This window comes from Coregonus lavaretus (assembly GCF_964263955.1).
Source record: "Coregonus lavaretus genome assembly, chromosome: 6".
In the NCBI taxonomy this organism is placed as follows: domain Eukaryota; kingdom Metazoa; phylum Chordata; class Actinopteri; order Salmoniformes; family Salmonidae; genus Coregonus; species Coregonus lavaretus.
The window spans coordinates 24630444-24642771 of record NC_139993.1 but is presented as its reverse complement, the minus strand read 5'-3'; the positions used below and the strand labels follow the sequence as shown (position 1 = coordinate 24642771).

General features: G+C 41.1%; 1 protein-coding gene across 1 annotated transcript in view; it reads left to right on the top strand.

The window, feature by feature from the left end:
* Positions 1–12099, top strand: part of ptprsa (protein tyrosine phosphatase receptor type Sa) — a 207959-nt gene extending 195860 nt beyond the window's left edge. The window contains exons 28-30 of the mRNA XM_084163819.1: positions 2275–2483; positions 7212–7347; positions 7978–12099. Of these exons, the coding sequence (XP_084019945.1) occupies positions 2275–2483; positions 7212–7347; positions 7978–8046 (414 nt within the window). The 3' untranslated portion in view covers positions 8047–12099. The remainder of the gene's footprint in view (positions 1–2274; positions 2484–7211; positions 7348–7977) is intronic.
* Positions 12100–12328: the final 229 nt, after the last annotated feature.

The window sequence follows — 12328 nt, the reverse complement described above, 5'->3', positions numbered from 1 at the left end:
GTTTTCAAATTAGGTTTAAAGGAAAAAACAGAATGGTAAGAGAGAGATAAGAGAAAACAGTTGCTTGTGACAGTCAAATTAAAGACACTTTTACACTGATGAGTCTGAAGACTAGTCATCAAGGAAATTTTTTGGGGAGTATTAGGACTTCTTAGCCTTTTGCTTGGGACATTTATACTGAACAAAAACATAAATGCAACATGCAACAATTTCAAAGATTTTACTGTGTTACAGTTCATATAAGGAAATCAGTCAATTGAAATAAATAAATGAGGCCCAAATCTATGGATTTCACATGACTGGCAATACAGATATGCACCTGTTGGTCACAGATACCTTTAAAAAGAAAGATAAGGGCATGGATCAGAAACCAGTCAGTGTCTGGTGTGACCACCATTTGCCTCATGCAGCCCGACACATCTCCTTCGCATAGAGTTGATCAGGCTGTTGATTATGGCCTGTGGAATGTTCTCTTCAATGGCCGTGCGAAGTTGCTGGATATTGGCGGGAACTGGAACATGCTGTCGTACACATCGATCCAGATCATCCCAAACATGCTCAATGCACTCATTGTCTGGTGAGTATGCAGGCCATGGAAGAACTAGGACATTTTCAACTTCCAGGAATTGTGTACAGATCCTTGCAACATGGGGCTGTGCATTATCATGCTGAAACATGAGGTGATGGCGAAGAATGAAAACCCCACCGCCACCATGGGGCAGTCTGTTCACAATGTTGACATCAGGAAACCGTTCGCCCACACGACGCCTTACACTTGGTCTGTGGTTGTGAGGCTGGTTGGACGTACTGTAAATTTATGGTAGATAAATTAACATAAAATTATCTGGCAACAGCTCTGGTGGACATTCCTGCAGTCAGCATGCCAATTGCACACTCCCTCAAAACTTGAGACATCTGTGGCATTGTGTTGTGTGACAAAACTGCACATTTTAGAGTGGCCTTTTATTGTCCCCAGCTCAAGGTGCACCTGTGTAATGATCATGCTGTTTAATCAGCTTTTTGATATGCCACACCTGTCAGGTGGATGGATTATCTTGGCAAAGGTGAAATGCTCACTAACATGGATGTATTCACATTTGTCCTCAAAATTGAGAGAAATAAGCTTTTTGTGCGTATGGAACATTTCTGGGATCTTTTATTTCAGCTCATGAAACATGGAACCAACACTTTACATGTTTATATTTTTGTTCAGTGTATTAAGGCTACGAACCAATTCAACATACAGCCTCCTCTCCTTTTCTCTTTTCCTTGTCTCCTTTCCAGACAATGGACCTGAAATCACTTGATGGGTATAAGCAGTATAGTGGAAGCCAATCTACTCTGTTCAATGATCAGTCATCAAGCAAAGGAGACAAGGCTAAGGACTAGGGAGTGTTTGAGGAGTATAAGGACGTAGCCTTTGGTTCTGTATTGTATCCTCAGCCTCAGTTGCCAAATTCAAATTCAGAGACTGTTTCCTTTCCCTTCCAGTCGACTACTGAGATTAAGACACCACCATAATTGACTACCCTTCGGCAGAGATTCAAATAAAGCAATTTTCTCAATTAGTGTAAGTCCAGTCCGCACCGATGTGGACTGGAGCGGCAGCTCCAGTCCTCCATCCAGGAGGACTGGTTGCATGTCATTTTTTGCATGTCAGGTCCCTCCATCCATCAGTCCTCCATCCAGGATTACCCCGTTTAACACAATGTTTAGAAGAAGACGCTTGTCATGCCAGATGCCCTATTGATTTCCTCTAACCGGGACTTATTCCACTGAAGAAATTACAAGTTAAAATGATAGAGGGAGGGAGAAGGAGAGGGGGAAAGAGAGACAGAGGGAGTGAAATAAAGGAAAGATTGTTAGAGAGCGAGAGAAAGGGAGAAAATAGTTAGAGAGAGAAAAAGCGAACTGATAGACTGTCAGATGAACGTCAGGGGAGACAGGTCATTGTGGTGTTGTATGATGGTGAAGTTGAACTGGCCAGTTGTTGTTGTTATTGTGCGGTCTACTAGACACAGATAGGGACAGCGTTGGGACTTGGCGGTTCGCTGACCCCAGATCAAGTTTCTCTCTGGGGTGTGTAGTGAAACAGTTATTGTTTCTGTTGCTGAATCAGTTTGTTTGCTTGGTATGTGGTCGTCATAGTGGACAATGAAAGAGTCTGTGACACAGAGGACGTAAAGTGAAGGATCTTGGTTTTTACTGACCAACCCCTCTCTTTTTCTCTCCCTTTACATAATTTTGTCTTTCCCTTTTTCTCGATCCTCCTCTTTCTCCTCTCTTACCCTTTCCATCCATTCTTCTTCTTCTCTTTCCCTTTCTCAGGATGGGCAGTCCAGGACAGTGCGGCAGTTCCAGTTCACTGATTGGCCGGAGCAGGGGGTGCCCAAGTCAGGGGAGGGCTTCATAGACTTCATAGGCCAGGTGCACAAAACTAAGGAGCAGTTCGGCCAGGACGGACCCATCTCTGTCCACTGCAGGTAAGGGCCCTGTGTGTGTTTGTGTATGTGTGTGTGTGTGCATGTCTGTGTCTGCGTGTGTCAGAGTGTGTCTGCGTGTGTCTGTGTGTGTCTGTGTGTGTCTGTGTGTATCTGTGTGTTTATGCGCGTGTACATGGGCCTGCGTGTAGGTGTGAGACATGTTAGACATGTGTCAGTGGTGTTCTTTATAATTCAGACTGACACCATTATATGTACCTAACAATGTCAGCATATAACATATCATCCGGAGTCTGTAGGTGTGTAGGTGTCCGACATCCGGATTGATACCTTGTGTTGTTAAGGGGATTACAACCAGCCTCCCGTGGTGCTAGTCTTAATGTCCTCCTCAGACATGATGCATGTTTTTTTCTCTCTCTCTCTCTCTCTCTCTCTCTCTCTCTCTCTCTCTATCTCTCTCTCTCTCTCTCTCTCTCGATCTCTCATTCTTTATCAATCTCTCTCACTCTCTAACAATCTCTCTCTCTCTCTCTCTCTCTCTCTCTCTCTCTCTCTCTCTCTCTCTCTCTCTCTCTCTCTCTCTCTCTCTCTCTCATTCTCTATCAATCTCTCACTCTCTAACAATCTCTCTCTCTTTCTCTCTCTCTCTCTCTCTCTCCTTACTGCCACTGCAATGGGCTGGCATTACAACGCCAAAGGCTCAGCTCATTCATAATTGATCACACGGAGCGGCAGCCTGGCATTTGTAAATGGGAGGCACATGAAATAATTTGTCAATTTTTATTTTATGATTCCCTGTGTGATAAATGTTTATCACATGGTGTTTTTTTTCTTCCAAGGTAACCTTAGTAATTTGGCAAGCATATTCAGCAAAAATATTTGTGTGGCTACCACCTCTGAGGTACCACTGAAATGTGTTACTTAGTATGTTTATGCTTCAAAAAAAGAAGTCCCTGCACGCTGCTAACTTGCAAAGTTTCATCATTGTATTGAAACAACATGTTGTTGGTTGAAAATTAAAACGTCCACTTTGCATCCTTTTTCCTTTGCAAAGTCACCAAAAATTAGCCTGGTCCCAGATCTGTTTGTACTGTATAGCCAACTCCTGTGGTTGCATAAACAGATCTGGGACCAGGCTAACATGAGATCTACCTATACACTAGATCTACCTATATGGACATCATTATGATGTCACCAGACTTTCACCACCATACTCCCATGTGGAAAGTACGATATCACCACCAGACATTGCATATACCCTTTAAGAGAGAGGGCTGTGTCTTAGGACCTGCAATAAAGCTGAGATATCCTCTCTTGATGAAAGGATTTAGCCCAGCAGCCTGCTAGAGGAGGCACAGCTAATGCAGCGGCTCAGGAAGGCGAGGGCTCAGTGGTTATGTCCCAAATGGCAACCTATTCCCTTTATAGTGAACTTCTTTTGACCAGAGCCCTATGGTGCCATTCGGGACGCATACAGTGAGAGCATTGTCTTCACCACACATTGGCATTTTGAGCACAGGCCCTGGAGTGTTATTGCAGTACTACTCTAACACCTCGGAAATCAGCTCAGTTCTGACGCAATGCATGCTGGGAAGTAGGAACGAGTCAGGGATGCCCCCTCCCTCTGTTGCTGTTCTCGGAAAGCTCCGGAAGTCCAATACTGAGAACTGGGCTCAGCTACTGTCTGTCTGTCTGGAGTGTCTGTCTGTCTGGAGTGTCTGTCTGTCTGGAGTGTGTAGGTTCCCTCCTTTGTTATCCTGTTGTCCTCTCGTCGTCCTTCTCTCCCTACCTTCCTGCTCTTTGTGTGTTCCTGTCTCTTTCCACCTACTCACACTGTGTTATATCAAAAGATGGTACATTATTTTATTTTTTCTCTCTCACTTTCTTGCTTTCTATCCCCCTCTTTTGTCCTTTATCTTTCATCCCTCCGTATATTTTCTCAATCCCATGCATTTTCCCCTTCACTCTTCTCAATCGTCCAAATCAATAGAACCCAGAGAGTGTTCTTCAATGGCAGCTTCTCTAACATCAGATATGTACAGTGCAGTGTCCCTCAGGGCAGTTGCCTTAGGCCGTTAGTCTTCTCTATTTTGATAAATGATTTGCCCTTACACCAAGCTAGAATGACTATGTATGCGGATGATTTCACACTCTACATGTCAGCACCCAAAGCCTGTGAGCTCACTGAAATTCTAAATAAGGAGTTACAGTCAGTATCAGAATGGGTGATTAATAATAAACTGGTTTTAAATACATCTAAAACTAAAAGCATTGTATTTGGTTCAAACATTCTCTAAAACCTAAACCTCAACTGGAGTTGTGTATAAAGGGTGTGACCATTGAGCAAGTTGAGGAAACTAAACTCCTAGGTATAACATTGGATAGTCAATTATCATGGTGTCATATTGATAAAGTTGTTGTGAAGGAAAGGAAAGGGAAAGGGGGATACCTAGTCAGTTGCACAACTGAATGCATTCAACCGAAATGTGTCCTCCGCATTTAACCCAACCCCTCAGAATATGAAGATGGGGAGGAGTGTGTCTCATAAAAATATGTTCAGCGTTTTTTACAAAAAAATCAACTGTACTAGTTGTTCAAGATCTGGTCTTGTCCCATCTTGATTACTGTGATTATATGGTCAAGTGCAGCAAAGAAAGACCTAGCAAAGTTGCACCTGGCTCAAAACAGGGCAGCAGGCTTGCCCTTAACTGCACATACAGAACTAACATCAACAACATGCATGTCAGTCTTTCCTGATTGAGGGTTGACGAGAGATTAACTGCATCTCTTCTCGTTTTTATTAGAAGTATTACCGTAATGAAAATTCCAGATTGTCTGCATAATCAAATAACATTCAGCTCAGACACGCATACATACCCCGCAAGACATGCCACCAGGGGTCTCTTCACAGTCCCCAAGTCCTCAGAGCCATGATTGCATGGGATTCCCTTCCTCAAGCAAACAGCAAAATTACCTTAAACAACATCTCATGGAATGGCGGGGACTTTGAGGGGACACACACACAAACACACGCACACATAGACACACTCTAACACACACGTTATGTATTTAGTTGTATTGTTTGTATTGTTATATATATATATTTTTATTCTATTGTTTGTATATCGTTGTATTTTAAATTTGTGTGACTGTCCTTGTCCATCAGGGTACCAGTGGTTTCTTTTACTTGTCATGTTCTGTGTTTTTTGTGAACCCTATGAAGAATATCTGCTGCCTCTACAAAAGCTAATGGGGATCCAAATAAACAAACAAACAACTCTCTCTCTCCCTCTCTCTTTCTCTCTATTTTACTGCAGCCCCAATTCCTATCTAATAGAGCCACACGGTTTTTGTCATTAATTGCCTGATTACTTTCTGTGAATGGGAGTGTAAAACCTCTCATTCAATGCTGCCTTCCACGGCTGTTTGATGGAGTTTAAGAGCCATATGACAAGCTGTGACTAGCTCCCAGGGAAGAGCTTTCTCCACACTCCAGGGGAGGATGGGATTGGTGTGTAGGGATGGAGGGGTGGGTTATTTTGTTCGGTCAATCTACTATCAGAAGTTTTCGAGGTAAACAATGGTCAAAGTTATCTTTGGCAAAAAACATTGTAACCTTTCAGAAACTGTCATGGGGTGGGTAGGAGAGAAAAATAAATCTGTTGTCATATCAATTATTGTTCCATTGGTGAAGTGGAAGTCATTTCACACCAAAGTAGCTTACGGAGACAGCCCTCAAGTATTTCAGGATCAGAGTTAAGACTCACCCTATTTTGGGTGACTGTTGCAGGGAAAGGTTTGCAATGGGGGCTTAATGATTCAAAGTGTGTGTGTATGTGTGTGTGCATGCTCAAATGTGGGTGCGTGTTCGTGTGTGTGTGCACGCATGTGTTTATGATTGTGTACATGCGTGCATCCATGAATGCATTCGCATGTGTTCGAGATTGTGTACGTGCATGCATGTGTGTGTGTGTGTTCATTTTGTGTTGTGCCGGCGCGTGAGTGGGCATCAAAGTGGAATGTGTACATTCCTCACATCAAGATTACCTCTCACATTATCATTTTAAAGCCAGGTGTTAAACTGTCTAGCGATGGCAGATGATGACTCGTATCCAGGGACATAAGAAAGAAAATAGAATGACCAAAATGGACACATGATAGCTGTTACTAGAACTTGATTTCCCTAGACCCATATTTAGGGCCGGTTTCCTGGACACAGATGAATAAATCTAGCCCTAGACTAAGAATAATGTTCAATGGAGATTCTCCATTTATTCATACTTTTTAGTCTAGGATTTTAGCTTCATCTTAAAGCCGAAGTTGCTGCATACATTTTTTGACATGTAAATTAATGATATATACCCATTGATTCTTGAAGAATATAACTTATACATGCCTCATGATCTTAGTTAAACTGTCGTACATCATCAGAATCCAAAATATACGCTTGTTTTACTCCAATGTTTATAAATAATGTAAATGTAAACTAGCCTCAAAACATGGTTCAAACTTCAATTTTAATATCATGGATGGTCAGTCCTTTCATCCATGGCTCTTTTAATGAATTTGAGAGTGGTTACATTTCTCCAGGCCCATCCCTCAGCTTTTTACTAAAACAGAGGCGGGGTGTCTGCTTTGTTATTGTTTCAATTAAGGATTCAAGCTTTAAACCAGCCAATAGACTTTAGACAACTTTAAAAATGGACGCAAGATAGAGCTCTTTGTGTGATAGTTGGATTTCATCTGGTGTGTGTGTTGTTGTTTTTCCAGTGCGGGGGTTGGCCGGACCGGTGTCTTCATTACGCTCAGCATCGTGCTAGAGAGGATGCGCTACGAGGGCGTGGTGGACATCTTCCAAACGGTCAAGATGCTGCGGACACAGAGGCCGGCCATGGTGCAGACAGAGGTGAGAGGTCACTCTAGACCACATGTGTGAAACTCAAGGCCCTAGAGTGAGCCCATTCAATCCGACCTGCGGGTGGTTTGAGTAATTTTTAATTTGGTTTATTTTTTAAAGATTTCTTTTCTCAATCGACATTTAAATGACTAAAACCAAATCGAAACAGTTTAGAAGTGATAATGGACCTACATTTATAGTCTCCTTACTCTGCCCAGCTTGCTAACAGTTATCGAAACGAAAGCTAGACAGTCAGGGAGTATCGGAAATTCCAAAAGTGATGGAAAGATAACAATTTTTTGCTAATTTTGACGGCGAGGAAGTTGAATACATTTTAAGTGCAACCTACAGACCTCGGTGAAGACCAAATGCAGGCCGCAGGGAAAAATAATTTGACGTCCCTGTTCTAGACCCACAGGCCTTTGTGGATGTTGTGGTCCTTGTGTTTTTTTATGTCGTTTGACCATGGTGCTAAGAATACGCATTAGCATTGTGTTAGCATTGGTACTGTCTGTAAGTCTTAGAGCTGCTGGCTTTGTAGTATTACATTGAACATTTGATTATTCTCTTTTTTGCTGCTATCACAATGTGATATTCATGTTTAATATTTTGTCTTTTGTCTTTGTTTTGTCTATGCAGGATGAATATCAGTTTTCCTACCAGGCGGGTCTGGAGTACCTAGGAAGCTTTGATCACTATGCAACGTAAAAAGCCATCTCTTCCCCCAAATCCGGTGTCCCCCTCAACAGTCTCCTGGGCCATAGAAACCTGCTTGAAATTTGAAATGACAACAACAACAAAAACAAACAACAACAACAACCAGAAAACAAAATTCAACCAACAGGAAAGCAAACAAATTGTAGATTTTTTTTGTAAAGAAATCCATTTAAAACACCAACAAGAGTGCAATTCCAATTGGACCTAATGGACTTTGATGCCGGTGAGTAAAGTGTAAATGATTCCATCAGCAAAACTAACTGACGCTCTCACTCGGGAGAAAGGAACCAAAAGTGGTGGCTCAAGCTGTGGGGTGGGAATAATCAAAGTGTCAGACTGCTAACCTTACCTCAAGTGTTCAGATGTGGAGGTGGACATTGTAAACATTTTGTGGACATCTATTAAAAAAATTACTACATACAAACAATACAAAGATAACAGTGAATGAAGGAAAAGTGACTAGATGAACGTGACTGAGGTAAAAAAAAAAAAAAGCTAAGGGATTGAGAGAAACTGAGAAAAGGGTGGACTGGATGTAGCTTTCCTAGTTGTTTATTAACACTTTTGATGGCAAAACTGTGGTTGCCTGTGTACACAGATGATTGTCCCCAAGACGTCGGACACCTTTGATGAGACTAACACACTGAGTTAACGCTAAGGTACTAGCAAGAGAAGTCAACCCCCATTCGGTACCCCCTACCACTCTCAACTCTCTCTCTCTAGCAAGAGAACTTATACTGCCCATAGTTCTGGTACAACCTTTCAAACTCCAAACTCTGAACTCTTCAAGTGTCCATCATACCCACAAAGGGCATCCCTATATCCCTTCAACTCTTTGGGCTAAGAGGAGCCTCTGCAGTAAAGAATAGTCTGGGGGAAAGTGAGGACCGTCTTAAAGGGACTACCATTGGTAGATTTCGTCAAATGCCAGTTCAATCAATTTACCACGTCAGTTTCTCCAGCATTTGACTTGTGGACCGTTTTTTTGGTGCTGTTGAGGACAAACCCCACATGTTTATACAGTAACCACTGATATAGCTCTCTTAGCCTCAGTCACCAAGGAAACTGGGTAAATGACCACTCTTGCAAGACCAGAGAAATGACAACCATGTCCCATGACTTTTTACGATCACTCTTCGTTCAGGACTAGATGTGCCATGAGTTACTGGTGCAGTGTCCACATTTTGAATGGTGAGCTCGGGCGGCCTTTAGGCTACAGAACGAGTGGAATCACCACATGAGGTCGGGGCATGGTGAATGGTGAATGGCGGCAACTGGGCTCTCCGCAAACGTGTACAGTGACCAACAACCCATTGTAATCATTTGTTACTTTGTCTTACAATTACTTGTATTTCTGTGGTTTTCTGTCGATACCAAACATGCTGCTTATTCTCCTGTATGCTGTAAGTGTGACTCTTTGGGATGGGATGACGATGGAGGTGCCTGGTCTGGCCATGGTAGTTCGCGCCCAGGTGGCTGCGACTGAAAGCGCATCCACATGTTATTGTCCCCCCCCCCCCACACCATCTCTCACTAGACATTTTAGTCCCAAGCTTGACTTAGCGAGAAACTAGTCCTCTTGCAGTTATGGTACTAAGAGTGGAAGAAAAGTGGTTAAAAGTAGTGAGGAACTGAGTTGATAACCCAGAGAAAGGTTCCTGTCTTTTCCCTTCCACCTATAGGCCAAAGGCCATTGAAGATGACTGGGGAAGAGGCGGCCATGTTGGATTTGGATGTCGTAATGAGAAAGTTATATCCACTATACAAATGACTTGCACATCACCAAACTTGAAACCTAAACGATAGCAGGGCCGATTCTACGCACTATGTACATGTGTCTGATAAAAACAAGCCCTCAAAGCCCCCAATTTCGTTTTTTCTCAGAGGTCAGTGCTTTGGTATACCCAGGAGTATGCTTTTACATTGGATTCTGTGAAGGGTTTTCGATTGGTATGCACACTAACAGAGTGATGAAAGGAACTGTGTGTAGTCTTTCTTATTTCCAAAAAAGCCTTATTGTTATTGTAACATTACGGAAACATTAATGTTGTATTATGATGACTATTGTTATTTTACTTTACATAGCTGACTTTTATTTTAGTTTTTGTTTAGTTTTTTAACAGAGATATTGTATCGCATTTTTTTTAAATTAGCCGTAAGAAATAAATGCTTATTTGTTCATATTATGTTAAAATACATTCTATTTTTTCACTGTAGAAATGTTAAGTATAACATGTGTTTGTGTGGATGTGTACATATATATTTATATATCGCACATTCACACATACATATATATTTAAATACAGAATATAAAGATATACCCAAACTCTTAGTATGAATTTATATTATTATTTTTTTTTTCATCAACTTTCAATTGCTCATGTAAAATGATGATGGATTTTTGAATATTGTTTTTTTTGTAACCATAATCATAACCTTGGGAAATGTTGTTTGTTTCTCTGGAAACAATGAGGGGAGGTGTCTAGCCGAGCGTCGCTCCTACAACCCTTTTTAATTCCTACCACTTGGTAGACCAGTGCCGATAAGGAGATGGCATTTTTAATTGTTGTTGAAATTATTATTATCATTAACAGTAGTTATTAGTATTCGTTTGAGTATTATTTTCATAGGTAGTAGATGAAATAGCATACAAAACATTCAATTAGAGGCAAACTACATTATTACACATTTTATGAATTTGCCAGACTAAAGGTACTGTACTTTTTGACCATGTACAGACTATGATCTCCCTCTTTCTCAGAAGTCCCGTTTTTTCCTCCTTTTTATTTTGTCTTTATTTTCAGACACAACATGATCATCCCTTTGTTAGATATCAACTATGATCCAGAATATAATACCTGTAAATAAACAAATATATAGATTATATGTATTTGTATGATTTGACCCTCAACGCTCTCTTACTTCAAATCAAAGACTGAACTGCAAAGATAAGGTTCTGCTCATTGCGAAGTTCCTGGTGTTTGTAAAGCGTGCTTTCTCCCTTTGTAACATTTGTATTCCACTGCTCCATGTTCTTAAGTCCCCTCTTTCTTTGTCATATCTGCCATGTTAGCAATATCTCCTGCTAGCCACCGACAGCTAACTCTGTTATGAGACAGGTCAGTGAGGACCCATAACATTTGCCTCAGCACAGGCTTCATGCAAAGTGAACTCTGCTTCCTTCTCCAGACATTGGAAATGATGGCAACCAAAGGACTATTCCTTTCCTAAACAAAAGCTCCCAAAAAAGGAGAAGTGCTAGTTTTCCCAACTGTCTAAAAAGCCAAGAAGTAGACAGTCCATTGGCAGTCAAATGGTGAAAGAGGAGATAGTTTTGCTATTTAGCAACTGGCCATAGTGCGATGACACAGCCATTAGGGGCAAAGAACTACCACTGCCCCTGAATCATGAAATGATATAATATGTTTTGCTCACATTATAAGACTCCTATAGAACCATATTGTGTTCCTTTTTTTGCCATGTTTTGTTACGGGATGCAGAATGAATCAGGACTAAATGAGAAGGAGCCGTGTGACGCAAAGACCAGGAGAAAGGAGTACGAAACAACAAAGAATCGCTGTGAATTACTCATTTCCAGCATAACCTTTTGAACAGTGGGAATCTAACCGTTTCATATGAACTAAATCTTGAAATGAGGACTTTTTGTGACTGAATTCAAAGACTGGTTAAGGGCCCATGCCAAAAACCAAGACCGTGGACATCTTTGGAAACTTGTGTGACGTGTTACTCTTTGACTTCATGTAAAGATGCCAGACTTTTGACAACAGCAGCCAAATTACTGGAATATTCCGCAGAGGGGGGAAATTAACAAAAGAGAAAAATTACTACAAAAGAATAGAACATATACATACAACAGCCAACAAAAAGATAAAGAACCCAAACTCAAGCAAAATAGTTTTTCTTTGTATGAGGGCCAAGTGCTATCACTTTCAAACTGTTACTTCTAACTAAAATGATTGGTTTAAAACCCACTGTGTATGTAGATATGTTGACTTTGTATTAAAGAAATGTTGTCTGAAAGTATACTCTGTCATTTTATTAATTTTGCACAAATATTGCCCCAAACTTTTTAACCAGGTTGAAGTACAATCAATAAGCATTCTGCGTATGGTAATGGTACACATTTTAATAAATGATTACTAAATACTAATACTTAATTATAGTGCTTGAAAGGAGAGACTCAATCTACAGGTGACACAGCGCATAGTACATAAAGCACACTTTTTTCTACCTGCTACCGTACCAATAATCA